The 15,613-nt window shown below is 46.0% G+C and overlaps 1 protein-coding gene across 1 annotated transcript; it reads right to left on the bottom strand.

The window, feature by feature from the left end:
- Positions 1 to 11,080: 11,080 nt before the first annotated feature.
- Positions 11,081 to 14,407, bottom strand: LOC124706244. The gene is made up of 5 exons (XM_047237899.1): positions 14,172 to 14,407; positions 12,671 to 13,322; positions 12,325 to 12,524; positions 11,978 to 12,222; positions 11,081 to 11,880 (listed from the first exon to the last, which is right to left on the bottom strand). Exons 1-5 carry the CDS (start codon positions 14,405 to 14,407, stop codon positions 11,081 to 11,083), a joined length of 2,133 nt encoding a protein of 710 aa, XP_047093855.1.
- Between the last annotated feature and the right edge of the window lie 1,206 nt (positions 14,408 to 15,613).

Below are 15,613 nucleotides of genomic sequence, written 5' to 3'. Positions count from 1 at the left end.
GGAAACAACCTTTAGGTGATTTTTCCAGTTTAATAAAACTAATTCATTTCAAATTCTTAAAAATACAAATAATATATCAAAAAAACTAATTCATTTCAAATTCTTAAAAATACAAAAAATTTAGAAAAATAAAACTAATTCATTTCAAATTCTTAAAAATACAAATAATATATCAAAAAATTCCGAAAAATAAAACTAATTCATTTCAAGATCTTAAAAATACAAATAATATATCAAAAAATTCAGAAAAATAAAACTAATTCATTTCAAAATCTTAAAAATACAAATAATATATCAAAAAATTCAGAAAAATAAAACTAATTCATTTCAAAATTTTAATATACAAATAATATATCACAAAATTCAGAAAAATAAAACTAAGTCATTTCAAAATCTAAAAAATACAAATAATAATATCAAAAAATTAGAAAATTCCAATTTCTTCCCTCATCTGTCTTCCTGCCTCCTGTCTTCCCGCCCCCGCTTCCCACAAGTTCTTCCCGACCGCTTCTGTCTTCCCCCGCCCCTCTTCTCGCCAGTTCTTTCCCGCCTCTGTCTTCTCGCCTCTGTCTTTCACGGGCTTGAAAGAAAAAATTTCCCGAGGAGCAACTTCCGAAGATGTCGTAGGGCGTGTGCACCGATGACATCTTCGAGAAGCTGCGCCACGGGAGATTTTCGAACCCTTTACCCAACACTGTTAGAGGAGATGGAGTCTTTCACGGGCTTACAGGAAAATTTTCCCGAGGAGCAACTTCCGAAGATATCGTAGGGCGTGTGCACCGACGACATCTTCGAGAAGCTGCGCCACGGGAGATTTTCGAACCCTTTACCCAACACTGTTAGAGGAGATGGAGTCTTTCACGGGTTTGCAGGAAAAAAATTCCGAGGAGCAACTTCCGAAGATGTCGTAGGGCGTGTGCACCGACGACATCTTCGAGAAGTTGCGCCACGGGAGATTTTCCAACCCTTTACTCCATCCATGGGGATGAAACTCTCCCTACCTGCTAGGTTGGCTTGTTGGTCTGCTTGCCAAGGCGTATCGATGCTCCTTTTATAGGCACGGCGCTGCTGCTACTTTGTCTTGTTCCTCCGACAGGGTGTCGTGCGCAACATGCTTTATCGCATCGAGCAGTGCGTCCACCCACGCGTCCTTATCCTGCCGACAGCTTTAGTCACGGTTGCACCCTCCAGCCGGGACTAAAGCTTACCCAGATGTCCTTATCCCACCGATAGTTTGATGATACAAAACCACCTTTAGTCTCGGTTGCACCCACCAGCCGGGACTAAAGCTTACCCAGACCAGCTCTAGATTCCTCTTCTTCCCGCCATTTCTTCCCTGTCTTCCCGCCACTTTCTTCCCGCCTCCTGTCTTCCCGCTCCCATTTTTCCCGCCATTTCTCACTACATATATGTAGCCCGGCTTGGCCAGCATTATCACATCTCTACAATCTCTCATCACTCTCTCATGGATTCCACCGTACCCACTCTAACCTACCAGCAGGTGGAGGAGCTTTGCGCCTCGAACTACCCTTGCCCACCGGGCTACCGCGTCCCCGCCGGCTGGAGCCTAAGCGCCGGAGGCGTGCCGGTCCCTCCCGTCCCTCAGGGTACTGCGCGCCGGGCGGCCATCATGAACCACTACTACCTCGACCTCACGCCGGAGCAGCGGATGAATCCCCGCTGGCATCTTGATAACCAGCATACTTGGGACGCCTTCTTCATCAATCGGCGTGAGAGGGCGCTCGCCAGGTATGAGGAGGACGGTCTGCCTCCTGGGAACTTCCACGAGGCCGGTCGTCGGCTATGGTGGTATGGGCGGACTCTACAGAGCGTCATGGACTACATCACGGCCGGCGATATCCCTCGCCTGCGCTACCCTCAGTTCGAGCCACGAGCGCCGCCCGACGACAGCGACGACGGCAGCGACGACGACGGCGGCAACTTAGAAGGCGGCGACTACCAGTACAACGGCGGCGACTATGAGGACTACGAGTATGCATATTATACACCTAGGCAGGAGTATGACTAAGTCACTCCAAATTTCATGTATCATCAGTGGTATCTCGAATCAATCGAATCATTCAAAAATGGACATCAAACACATCACAGATAATATAATTCACATGATCCATTCAACAAAGTTTGGTACAATAAATTATTACACATCATTTCTTCCCTTGTGTCCCTGCTTGCTTACGATTGTGCCGTATCCATGGAGCATCCTCATCATTTAACTTAATGCTTGGGTCGGTGTTCACTTTGAAGGGCGGAATTTCACCAAACATATTATAATCTTCTCGACATGTCTGTCTTGTCCTCCACTCCCACGATGTTTCTTTTCCCTGAAAGAACAATGTGGCGCTTTGGATCATCGCATGATGTACTGATCGTTTTCTTATCTTTCCGTTTCCTCGGTTTGCTACTCATGTCCTTCACATAGAAAACATGAGCGACATCTTTGGCTAGGACGAATGGTTCGTCAAGGTAACCAAGATTGTTGAAATCCACCATTGTCATTCCGTATTGCTGGTCCACCTTTACCCCACCTCCTGTTAGCTTGAACCATTTGCACCGGAACAAAGGGACCTTAAAGGAGGGTCCATAGTCAAGTTCCCATATCTCCTCTATGTAACCATAATATGTGACCTTTTGCCCATTCTCGGTTGCTGCATCAAAGCGGACACCACTGTTTTGGTTGGTGCTCTTTTTATCTTAGGCGATCGTGTAAACTGTATTCCCATTTATCTTGTACCCTTGGAAAGTTGTTATAGTCGAAGATGGTGTCTTGGCCAACATGTACAGTTGATATCCAACATCATTGTCATTCATTAAATTTTTTCTCAACCAACTGCCGAAAGTCTTCATGTGGGTCTTTCTAATCCAGGATTCAGGCTTCCCCGGGTTGTCGGAGCGTAAAATATTCTTGTGTTTCTCAAAGTACGGAGCCACCAAGCTGGAATTGGTCAGAACTGTGTGGTGTGCTTCAGTCATAGAATGGCCGTCCATGCATATCGTTGATTTCCTTCCGATCGTGCCTTTTCCACTTAGTCTCCCCTCGTGCCGCGATCGAGGAAGACCAATCGGCTTAAGGTCAGGAACAAAGTCAACACAAAACTCAATTACCTCCTCATTTCCATAGCCCTTGGCAATGCTTCCTTCTAGCCCAGCACGGTTACGAACATATTTCTTTAATACTCCCATGAACCTCTCAAAGGGGAACATATTGTGTAGAAATACAGGACCGAGGATGGAAATCTCTTCGACTAGGTGAACCAGGAGGTGCGTCATAATATTGAAGAAGGATGCGGGAACACCAATTCGAAATTGACAAGACATTGGACCACATCGTTCTGTTGCCGTGGTAGATATTCTGGATTGATTACCTTCTGAGAGATTGCATTGAGGAATGCACATAGCTTCACAATGGCTACTCGAACATTTTCCGGTAGGAGCCCCCTCAAAGCAATCGGAAGCAATTGCATCATAATCACGTGGCAGTCGTGAGACTTCAGGTTTTGGAACTTTTTGTCCGCCATGTTTATTATTCCCTTTATATTCGACGAGAATCCAGACGGGACCTTCATACTGCTCATGCATTCAAAAAAGATGACCTTCTCTTCTTTGGTAAGAGCATAGCTGGCATGACCTTGAAACCATTCCGGATGCCGGTCATCAAGGTCTTTCAAACGTTGCTGGTCCTGCCGTGCTTCCTTTGTATCATGTGTCTTCCCATACACGCCCAAGAAGCTTAGCAGGTTCACGCAAATATTCTTCGTAACATGCATCACGTCGATTGCAGAGCAGACATCTAGGACTTTCCAATATTCTAACTCCCAGAATATAGATTTCTTCTTCCACATGGGTGCGTGCCCGTCGGCTCCTCGCGCAACCGATTGTCCGCCAGGACCCTTTCCAAAGATGACTTTCAAATCCTTGACCATATCAAATACCTCCGCATCGAGTACGTTCCGCAGTGCTTCGGCCGGTGATCTGCCTTGCCGTTGAAATGCTTGCCTTTCTTTCTTACGTTATGATGTCGGTGAAGAAATCGACGATGCCCCAGGTACACGTTCTTCTTACAATTTGGCAAATACACACTTTCAGTCTCATGTAAGCAGTGTGTACATGCATTGTATCCCTTATTTGTCTGTCCCGAAAGGTTACTAAGAGCAGGCCAATCGTTGTTGGTTACGAAAAGCAACGCTCGTAGGTCAAATTCCTCTTCTCTGTGCTCATCCCACACACGTACACCAGGTCTGCCCCACAACTGTAAAAGTTCATCAACTAATGGCCTTAGGTACACATCGATGTCGTTGCCGGGTTGCTTCAGACCTTGGATGAGTACTGGCATCATAATGAACTTCCACTTCATGCACAACCAAGGAGAAAGGTTGTAGATGCATAGAGTCACGGGCCAGGTGCTATGGCTGGAGCTCTGCTCGCCAAAAGGATTCATGCCATCTGTACTTAGACCAAATCTTATGTTCCTTGCGTCAGCTGCAAAATCTTTGAACTCTTTGTCGATCTTTCTCCATTGCGTTTCATCTACGGGGTGTCTCAACTCCCCATCCGACTTACGATCCTCTTTGTGCCATCGCAACAACTTGGCATGCTCTTTGTTCCTGAACAGACGTTTCAACCGTGGTATTATAGGAGCATACCACATCACCTTGGCGGAAACCCTCTTCCTGGGTTTCTGGCCCTCAACATCGTCACCAGGGTCATCGCCTCGATCTTATAATGCAATGCGAGTGCATACCGGGCATTCATTCAAATTCTTGTATTCACCGCGGTAGAGGATGCGATCGTTAATGCATGCATGTATCTTCGTAACCTCTAAACCTAGAGGGCAGACAACCTTCTTTGCTTCGTACGTACTGGCGGGCAACTCGTTATTCTCTGGAAACATATTCTTCATCATTTTCAGCAAATTTTCAAATCCCGAGTCAGATAGACCTTCATGTGCCTTCCATTTCAGCAAATCCAGTGTGCAGCCCAGCTTTTTCAGACCATTATCGCATCCGGGGTACAGCGACTTTTTGTGATCCTCTAACATGCGATCCAAATTCTTCCTCTCTTTTTCAGTTTCGCAGCCTCTCCATGCATCAGCAATGGTCCGACCATGATCATCAGCGGGCTCATCACGTGCCTCTTCTTCACCTTCCCCTTCCCCTTCACCTTCCCCACCTTCAGCATCCTCCATGAAAGTATCACCGAAATGATCAAGATAGTTTTCATCGATGATATCATCCCCTTCTTCATCTTCTTCCATTATAACCCCTCTTTCTCCATGCTTGGTCCAACAATTATAGCTTGGCATGAAACCCTGTCGAAGAAGGTGCATGTGAACTTCTCTTGAGGAAGAGTAACCCTTCTGATTCTTACAGCCAACACATGGACATATAACAAAACCCCCCTGCTTGTTCGCATTAGCCACTACGAGGAAACCTTTCAAACCCGTAGTGAACTCGCCGGAGAGTCGGTTACCGTGGTAAATTCACCTTGGGAATTAACACCAATATAGTATCGTTGAAATCTGCAGGACAATCCTTCCCTTCCAGGAAATCCTTCACCGCTCTACAGACATGATCCTTCAATAGCTCCCAATGTTTCTGGTAGAACAGCGCCGGAAGTCCATCCGGTCCAGGCGCCTTTGTTGGCCCCATTTGGAAAAGAGCTGCCTCGATCTCCGCATCAGAGAAAGCCCCAGTGAGCTTCTGATTCATAACATGTGTCACCGAGGTCTCGATTAAATTCAAGATCGTGTTCATGTTGGATGAGCCCTCGGAGGTGTAAAGAGAGTTATAAAAGGCCAGTGCCATCCCTCTCATTTCTTCATCCGTATTGCATGATGACCCGTCCTCCCTCCTCAAGGAGCGGACTGTATTCTTCCTTCGCCTATGAGATGCCCTATTATGAAAATATTTTGTATTCCGATCACCCGCCTGGAGCCATTCCTGCCTGGATCGCTGCCGAAACATCACTTCTTCCCGCTCAAACATCTCGTGAAGCTTAGTCTCAATCTCTCGGACCTCCAGTGAGGAACCCGAGAGAAGCGCCATTTCCTTGGCCCGGACTAGCTTGCTCCTCAGGGATTTTATTTCCGCCCTAACAGAGCCAAATGAATCGTAGCTCCATTTTTTCATGTCTCTCCTCATCTCCTTGAGGCTACCCCAGAGCCCGTCAATACTCGGCACAGCAGCACAATTTTTCTCCCAAGACTCCTTGACCATATCTTCATAGCCAGCATGTTTCGACCACATTTCTTCATACATAAAGCCCCTTGGTTGAAACTTCTGTCCCCCTCCTGAGAGACCGGTCACCCTGATAATGAGCGCCATATGATCTGACTCCTCTGTAGCTATATGCTCGACATGCGATAGTGGATATAACTCGAGGAAGGACGCTGTCGCCGTACCTCGGTCAAGCCTTACTTGGATATTATCCGCCCCTTCTCTTCTGTTCTCCCATGTATAAGGATACCCCTTGAAGCCCATATCCGCTAGACCACACATATCAAGACACTCCCTGAATCTATCCATTTGAGCCTCACACCTCGGATTTCCCCCCAATTGTTCCCCTGGATGTAGAATCTCATTAAAGTCGCCCGCGCACAACCAAGGCAAATCGTCCTGGCGTCGAAGGTAATGCAAAGCCTCCCATGTTTTGTTCCTCAGATCTGTTCTCGGATCCCCATAGATGCCAGTAAACCTCCATTTCTTACCTTCAAAGGTGATAGCCGCATCTATATAGTATTGGCACCAGGGCCTCACATCCACCTCGATACCATCCCTCCACCACAGTGCCAGACCTCCGCTAAAACCCCTGCAATCAACAACTACACCATGTTTAAAGCCCAGCCTCCATGTGATCTTCTCCATAGCTTTGGCTCTTTTTTTTTGTCTCACTAAGAAACACCACCACTGGATTGTATGACCTAATGAGGTCACGGAGTTCGCCTACTGCCGCGTCCAATCCCAAACCACGGCAGTTAAGGCTCATAATATTCATTGTGCTCGGCGGCCCTGCTGCGCAGGGTCCGCCGCTCTCTCATCAATTCTATCGAACACCGACGCCGATCGTCGTCCCTCCTGAGTATCAGCAGGATCTTCAATACGATCAAAGACAGAACCTGTGCGCTGACGCTTCCCCGCAGATTCTGAGCTGCCCTCTCCAACCACCTGCACAGGTACTGGCAACCAAACTTGCTTAGGCCCTCTCTTTCTGTTGCCCAGTGGAACAGTCGGAGAGTTTTGATTTGTTGCATCCACCACCTTCCTCTGCCTCCTTGTGAAAGTACCACGTTGGTTTTTCCTAGCATCCTCCATCGCTGGTTGTTTCCCATTGATTTGATCTCTAGCACCTGTCCGGTGGTTTTTGACAGGGCTGTGGACCTCCTCATCCTCTTGAGCCACGTCCATCCTTCGTTCATACCCGCCAGTGCGAGATGAGCTCGAATAAGAGAAGTCTGCAGCGATGTTCCGCCTCGGTGGGATATCCCTGACAAAACCGCCAGCTCTCCCCCTCGAATCAGACTCGAAAGATTTACTGCCCCAGCTGCTAGACGACACAGAGGGTCGCGATGGAGCTACAGGTTTCTAATTTTTGCGCGGTGAAGCTCTAAGCCATTCACCCCATTGTTGGTCGCCCTCGCCCTTCTCAGCCTGGCACCCATCAGCAGGGTGCACCACACACCCACAATCAAAACAGAAGTGGGGTACCTTCTCATACTTCAGATCAAACCACGAGCCCTCCACATCCTCTTCAGATTGACGAACACAAACCCCTCTAAGAAGAGGTTGATCCACTCTCACCCTGGCCCTGATCCTCAAATCCTTGCCCCAAGCTATCCCATCATCGTCCACCTCCACAGATATGAACTGTCCCACCCAGTTCCCAAACAGCTTCCCATAGAACCTATTCATCACGTCCATTGGCAGATCCGGCACTCTAACCCAGATGTCCATGGTGTCGAAAATCATATCAGAGGGCCTCTCCGAGCCAGAAAACTCCTTGAGCAGAACTGCATGGAAATCAAATTGCCATGGCCCGTTCTTCATCACATGCTTCAAATCCCCCTCCGACGAAAATCTTACCACAAACCGCTTGTCTCCTATGTCCCGGAAGTAAGCAGGACGGTGGAGTCCCCAGGCCCGCTGCATGGATCTCTCGAGCGCGGCCAAAACCATCCTCCTTGGGGAACACACCTTACCCACCGCCGCCCACTTTGGCCTGGGTATATTGGCCGGATCAGTGCTTCCGATGACAAGCCCAGTGGCTTCCTTGTCGGTCAGCAAAAGCCCTCCCATCCTTGCAGACAATCCCGCCGCCAAATCATCAGCTCCCTTCTTGGCTGGAGATCGGGATTGCGAACGCGCCGCCCCACTCCCCCTTGCCCCTGCCCGTGCAGGAGTAGCCATGGAGAGAGGAGAGAAACCGCAGGCGCTGCCACAGCACCACACCACCGCCGCACGAGATTAGATCTTGCCGTCAAGACCTAGCTCGCCGCCGAAGAACACCACCCTACAGGGGAAAACCTAGCCCTAACGCGATCGCCTCCGTGATCGCCTCTAGCGAAACCTGTTAGCTGCATTGGTTTTCAACTCTTGTGGTGATTGCCGTGCCAATGAGTGATCCAAAAAATGTATCGCTGCTGATCCATATATTATCTTAGGCTTGGTGGTCTCTTCTTTTGCGAGAATGACACAATGGTCTGGTGTGTTTATTGTTTCATCCTCAATGTGCCATCTTGTAATCTTATATAATTCTGTAGTTAGATGCTTTAATATGTTCTGACAATGTCATCTTATAAGCAATGTTCTGCTTGTGGAGTCCGCTGCTGATTATCAGCACGTGGATTTCATTTTGAAGTAGTAATGGTGCTCAATCATTCTGATATGTCTGGTGATCCCTATTGGAGTGCTTGTTCATTCTATTTTAGCTTAGTTCTAACTCAAGAACCTGACTGTGGTCCACTTGGTTTGATCTATAACTGGGTTTCAAACATGATATTTTTCGGGTACAACATGAATCAAAATAATTGTGTTCAGCAGGTGGTAATCCCGGATCTGTCTTCTCCTTGGAGGTGGCATGCCTCCTGCGCATAGGTAGGTGCGTGAGGGTCAGTTAGGCAAGTACTCACTCTCTCACAGTTTATTAGGCGTGCGCGTACCCCTAGGTCGCAAATTTGATCAACTTAGCATTAGTTATATGTTATAAAAAATTATATCATTAGAAAATTTAGATGTTCTATTTCCTAATGATATAATTTTTACATTATATAATTTAAATTATATAGGTAAAATTGATGACCTAGAGATACGGGAAAGACTAGTAAACTAAGACGGAGGGAGTATGTGAATGTTTGAATGATGTTTACACTGATGGCAAGCAAGCAAGAAATGGAGTTCGTAATGGAGATAACATGAAGAATCCTAAGTCTCTTGCTGAACAAATTAAGGTATATGTTGATATGATCGATCTGCATCTTCGTAAACTGGTTTGTAACAACAGTTGTGAGCTTAAGTTGGTAAAATGGACTCTACCACCGAAAGGAACGGTTTGCCTCAACGTTCACGTAGCTATGTTTAAATCCTCCAACCGGATCGGAGTTGAGTCGTGATCAGGAACCACAAAGGTGATTGCTTGTCTATCTGCAGCGAGCTTATTTCCGAGGTAACGTCGGCAGAAGCACTAGCCATCAGGCGGGCATTGTCTTTCACTCGGGAGCAGCTCGAGAGGAAGGTTTTGACTTTTTATAGGACCATGTTAGCCTCGGACTGCCTTTCTGTGGCGCAGAGCATCAACAGTCTGTCCCAAGATCGGTCATTCCTAGGAGCGGTCATCCAGGAGAAGGACGCTATTCATTTTAGTTCTTGTTATTTCTTGCATGTCCCTAGTAAGCTCAATGAATCAGCACATGTACTAGCTAAACGCTCTGAATTTTCTGGTTTTGTTAGATTTTCTGTTGCACCAGATTGCACCCGGGAGATACTTTGTAATGATGTCATTTTATCAATGAAGTGTCGTTTTCTAAAAAAAACGTTACGATTTTTGTTATGATATTTATCTTTGCTCTAATCCCTGGATTTTCTGCATTTCCTTCTTCACACATTATTTCCATTTTGTAAACATTTTTATCCATATCAAACCCATATTTTTCACTTTTCAGAGATGAAGTCCATCAAGAAAATCTCAACAACTACCAAGTTTAAGTTGCAGAAGACTATTTTAATGAGCTGGAGATAGCAACATGAAGAGTGCTGCACGTATTACTAGTGAGGGGTAATTTGGAATTTTTTAGTACAACATGGATGTTCCATGCTGCTATTGTCACAGCTAATTCTTTTCTCAAACAACTTAGTTATGCAACATCCCCCTAAAGAAATCACAAGTCCTATGGTCAGCAAAAGTAACAATTCTGTAAAAAGAGGGAAATGGCTACTACTGTTTCAAGATGGTTCAAGCAGCAAACTAGCATCAGGCCATTTATACACTTCATGAATAAAATAAAAACAAATGGGTCATGAAACATGTCCTATTTGAAGGTACTGAATGTTGAAAACTAACTGAAACGATATGCAACATTCTTGAATGAGAATAACAAGACAAAAAATTATCTGTAAACTAGAATGCCTACCAGGTAAGCTCTAAGGTTCTGAAATTCCACTTGCCCAGAAAAATGGTCTCACTCCACAATTGCAGCACAGTAATGGCTCCCATAATGATTCAACAGCCTTCAGCAGGTACTGACATAGTGACCGATAAGCCGCCATGGCAGGCAAGTAATACAATGCCCAGTAGCTTGTAGAAAACTTGCAAATAACTCATCGCTCGAACTGAACTATTAGTGCCTGAATAATTATATCCATGTAATCATCCAACGGGTGGTCGCAGAAGGTGAGATGATCTAAGGCCTAAATCAATCTGATTACAAGTTTACAACTAGCTAAATGAGTTTTCTCAGCCAGATGTAACCGCATGAAATAGAATTATAGAAAACGAAAAATCGCAGTTACCTGTCGAATCACATTGAGAGAGAAAAAAATCCGTGGTAATAACAGTCAATAATTAATAGTAGTTAGCCTGAAAAGGTGGACAACCTTTTCCTCTTTTTGTTCTTCTCTGGAGTCAAATCTCTTTGTATACTGCCAATTGAATGAGGAAGAACACGTATGGCGCTGGTTCGTCTAGCAGATGTTCTTCTCCCTCTCTTGTTAGTCCACTGAATTGGCAATTTGCCTGCAACTTGGGCAATACCATCAGATGTAGCAAGCTCGGCCACTTTTTGGATCCTCTCCTGCATTTGCATAACCCATGCTACCGACAGATCAAGTGAGAATGAATCATCCAGCGGTTTTTGCCACAGATCAAGTAAGATGCGCTGAAACGACTGAAATGATAGCGAGGGCTGGAAATCCTTCCGTGGTGCATACACCATGTTAAGCTTTATGATGTGCTTACATAGGTTACCCTGCATTGACCATGAACAACTGCACAGAGAGAATTCAGACCCGGCATTCCATACAGTGCGCTTTTGACTAGCATCCTTCTGTCTAGCCACCTTGGCTGAAAGAGGTTCTTTGTCATCAAAGAAAACATCCTTATCAGGTATCTGCATCGCCCTTTGCCATGAAGTGGATGCAATGTACTCTGCTTTCACCTGAGGAAATGAACCGCTCTCATCTGCATATAGGTTGAGCCAGTAGCCTGAATGCAGCTCTGTTGTGAGCTTGTGCACCAACCAGTCCACACGTTGGAGAGCATCAAGTTGCGAATCATCATATGCTTTAAGTTTTAGCTTTAGATGGTAACACTCTATTGCACAACAGGATTCCTGACATGCTAGCGGCAAAGTTCTGATGGTATCTATCCACATCTCTACATGGGGCAATGACATAAAAAGAAACTCTGTTAGCATATACACGAGCATTTGCAATTCAATGTACATTTTGAATCTACTACCTGAGGTTCTTACCCAATTTGGGAACCCAAAATGACTTGAAATACCGTATGAAGGTGGTTTGGTCAACAAAGTCTTGAAACAATTGCTGCAGGGCATCCATGGGATTTTTCTCGCTCCAGATGCTATGCATAAATTTTCCCAGTTGTGTAAAAATTTCTCGTTGCACCTCAATGTTGCTGCATTTCTTGATTATATTTTTATGCCAGGTTCTCCTTATGCGCCATAAAGAAAACAATACTGGGCAGGAGAATACATCCCTGATAAATAATGGCACATTTCGTCAATGGCAATAAACTAGCATACGCTATTTACAGCGAATATTTTCACGGTTGGATCATGTGTCATAATCTATGCCATACCTGATTGGCTCCAGCTGTGAGGTTGGGTCGTCAATCACAAACCCGCCAATTCTCCAGGTCGAATCAACAGAATGTATTCTACTAGTTAGTGCTTTCATCCATCTCAAAGTGTCCTGCTCGGTAACTGATCGAGTTATAACCCACGCAACAGGCAAAGCTTGCTGTCTTGAATCGAATACAAGAACTGTGTGCAGCGGGTACTGCAGCAAGGAGTACGTAGGGTGTCAAACAAATGGTGAAACCTGCTCCTAGAGACACCAATAGAGACGTGTAGAATAAAATGTTGCTTAATAAAAGTATAACCACACAAGCAAGTGTCAACTTTTGCTGTGTGATCAGAAGATACCTTGAGCTTGCTTACACCGAATGAGGAGTGAGAGGCCAAAATACTCCGGTGACCGAAGCGGATCATCTGCCGCAGTTGCCATTCAGTTTGTATCCCTAGTACGAATGCATCTGTCTCGGTGGCGTCCTGGCGGAAAAACACATACTTCTTATTCCTATCTGCCCACATCCTGACGCTAGCTTGGTCATCGAGATCCAACTCATGTGTAGACCTTTTGATGATCATCCCAAGCTTGTGGACATACTGTGAAGCAATGCTATTGGCCCTTGCGTCGGAGCCAGAGTAGCGTCGTATCCCTTCTATATGAGTTTGCAAGATGTACTCCTCGGGGACACCAAGATAGATCAACGACATGGTCTGCTGCCGAATCTCGCTCCCGACATACGGCACTTTGCTTGCACCAGGCCCGATGGCATCCCGGTCCAGGGGTCCATGGCATACGAAACCAGACTTGTTGATGTGGCGCCTCTCATGGTAGATGATGAGCGCAACCGAGGGCCGGGCGTGTGACCGCTTGATCGTGAAATGGCACGTGCAGCCTCGCATCGACTGCGGGCGAGCCGCACGGTTTCTTGAGTTAAGCCTGAACTTCCTGCTAGGCAAGATCTCCCACCCCTCGCCGTAATTCTCTGGGCCAAACGAGCACCAATACCTGAATCGATTTGGTACATGATACACTAATGATGGCGAAGAACAAAAATAATTTGAGGTAGGATGAACCGTAAAATATGATGCAAAGATTAAAATAACCCTGAGAAATTAATGTTATATAGTATTCTAACACAATCACTTAGTATACTAAGAATAAAATAAAAATAGAAACAATTTGGTTACAAGTAGTAGAACATAAAAGCATATCAATAATGTCACCTCATTGGCAAGGCTTGATCTTATTTTATGAAAATCTTGTGTAACTCTATCGATCAAAACTTTTAAATATCACTCGCTTGATGTGCACCTCAGTGTTGACGATCTTTGTCACGGGGAAATTTCTTTCAATTCTTTCGTCGGCATAGTTAAAAGCAACGCCAACTCGGAGGTGATAATATTGCTCGAAGTGTCTTTCAAGTATCAAGAAATCTCCAAATTCTATAATTCTCCACGTATGAATCATGAATAGCTCAAGCTTATCTTGTACAGTACTTCGTATATAGTAAGATTCATGATAAAATCTATGTAAGACAAGCAATTTGTTCACATTGAACCTAAAAAATAAGTCTATGCTTTTGGTACCTAGTCCTAATTTTTGGAGTCGGTTTTGTGCAGTGTTCACGTAAATAACATAGCTTTCTCATAGTTCATTTTCGATTCAAAAAAAGCAGATGCATCTGAATGTATTCACCAAAAACCAAGGTGCCCTACCGAGAGCTTCGCCCCTATTGATTATTAAGAAGTTGTAATAAGCCATGAATTAATTAAACATGGTGAGCATAGTCCTTCCCCCAAAAACAAAGCAAGCAAAGCAGGGGCAGCACAGCAGGGTAAGTGGCAACAGGGAAACGCGTACATTATGTAATTCTCGCTCTTGCCGCCGCGCTCGATGTGGAACCTCGTGGGGTACTCGGGGTTGTGGCGCTCGCCGCTGATGAAGGCCTCCATCCGGTCGTAGGGGACGAGCGCGACATCGTCGCAGTGGTGCTTGGCCCACCTGAGGTCGGCAGCGGAGAACTCCTCCCCGGGAGGGTCCTGTACGGGGAGGTCGCTCACCGATTGCAGCACCTCCGTCTCATCCCCCATTGTTTTCTGCTCGCCGTCGCCTGCCGCCAGCCGCCGGAGTTGGGATTCTTTTGCGGGAAAAACGCTAGGGACCGTGAGGCGACAGTCCAGCCCACCATTTCTTTTCACGGCCTGTAACCAAGTTTCACGGCCCGTGCGGCACACCACCACTTCCACGGCGTCGCCGTCCCGCAGCACTCGAAACTGCCCCGGCGCGCGGCCGGCGAGGGCTTTGCGTCCCGCCGACGGAGGGGACCGAGGAGGAGGCCGCGCGCTTCTTCTCGTTCCTCCCTCACCGATCGGCGCCCGTACCCATTTCAAGCGACTCGATCCGGTTCGGTTTGGAGGAGACCACCTCTTGTCTATCCCGCCGCCGCTCACCAGCCATCAGGTATTTGCCGTCGTCGCCACTGCCATTACCGGCTGCTAGCCGGGTAATTTCTGTTCCACGCCATTCCCGCAGCTTTTATCGGCCACACGATGCCGACCTCTATCGCACTGTTCTATTGAATTGAAATCCCTGCAGTTCGCTGTTGCTTTAGGTATAGTAGGATCCGGATGTGAGGAACGGTCCGTGATCAACATTCTCCTATAGATGATCGATCCCCTTATTCATTTTCTGATTGTTGATCAATGATTGTGTAGCATAAGCCTTTTACGGCGATGTATGGTTAACTCTTGCGGTGGCCCGGTGAGCTCGTCTCAGCAACTATTGTCAACTGTACCTATGTTGATTGATCATTGACTGAATCTACACACCTAGCTTTAATCTAGAACTAGAATAGTGCATCTAACTGATGAATTACAATGTATGACCTCGGACAGTTTGTTTATTTTATTCAACCTCTCTGGGAAGAGTTCTGGTAAATATGATGTCCATTTCAACTGTTTTTATCTCTAGCATGACCACTTGATAAGATGCGGAGGAAAATTGGTGAAATGGCTGATACAATTCGAAGAATTCCTCTTTGGCTCATACATATTTTTTGCTCACTCATAGTAACATTTAACAAGTATTCGCACAATCAAACTGGATACTGGACAAGTCAAACGGTCCTGATTGCCTCCAAGGAATAGCAAGAGTAAGCGCCAAATAAACAACAAGTAACATGCTACAACATCATTTGACCCAAAGATTGTAGCATTGATGCTATATACCTTCACTTGTCATGGAACCTTTGTTTGTACTCCATCTCCGGTTAATCCAACAAAGACCTACATGACAGC

Source organism: Lolium rigidum, chromosome 4, assembly GCF_022539505.1.
Source record: "Lolium rigidum isolate FL_2022 chromosome 4, APGP_CSIRO_Lrig_0.1, whole genome shotgun sequence".
Taxonomy (NCBI): domain Eukaryota; kingdom Viridiplantae; phylum Streptophyta; class Magnoliopsida; order Poales; family Poaceae; genus Lolium; species Lolium rigidum.
Note: the sequence above shows the minus strand (reverse complement) of the source record. Positions and strands in the feature narration are given on the sequence as shown.

Coding starts and splice junctions, on each gene's coding strand:
- LOC124706244 (XM_047237899.1), bottom strand. CDS start 14,407: ATGGGGGATGAGACGGAGGTGCTGCAATCGGTGAGCGACCTCCCCGTA. Junction 13,323..14,171: donor GAGAATTACATAATGTACGC/GTTTCCCTGTTG, acceptor AAATCGATTCAG/GTATTGGTGCTCGTTTGGCC. Junction 12,525..12,670: donor TCGGTGTAAGCAAGCTCAAG/GTATCTTCTGAT, acceptor TCCTTGCTGCAG/TACCCGCTGCACACAGTTCT.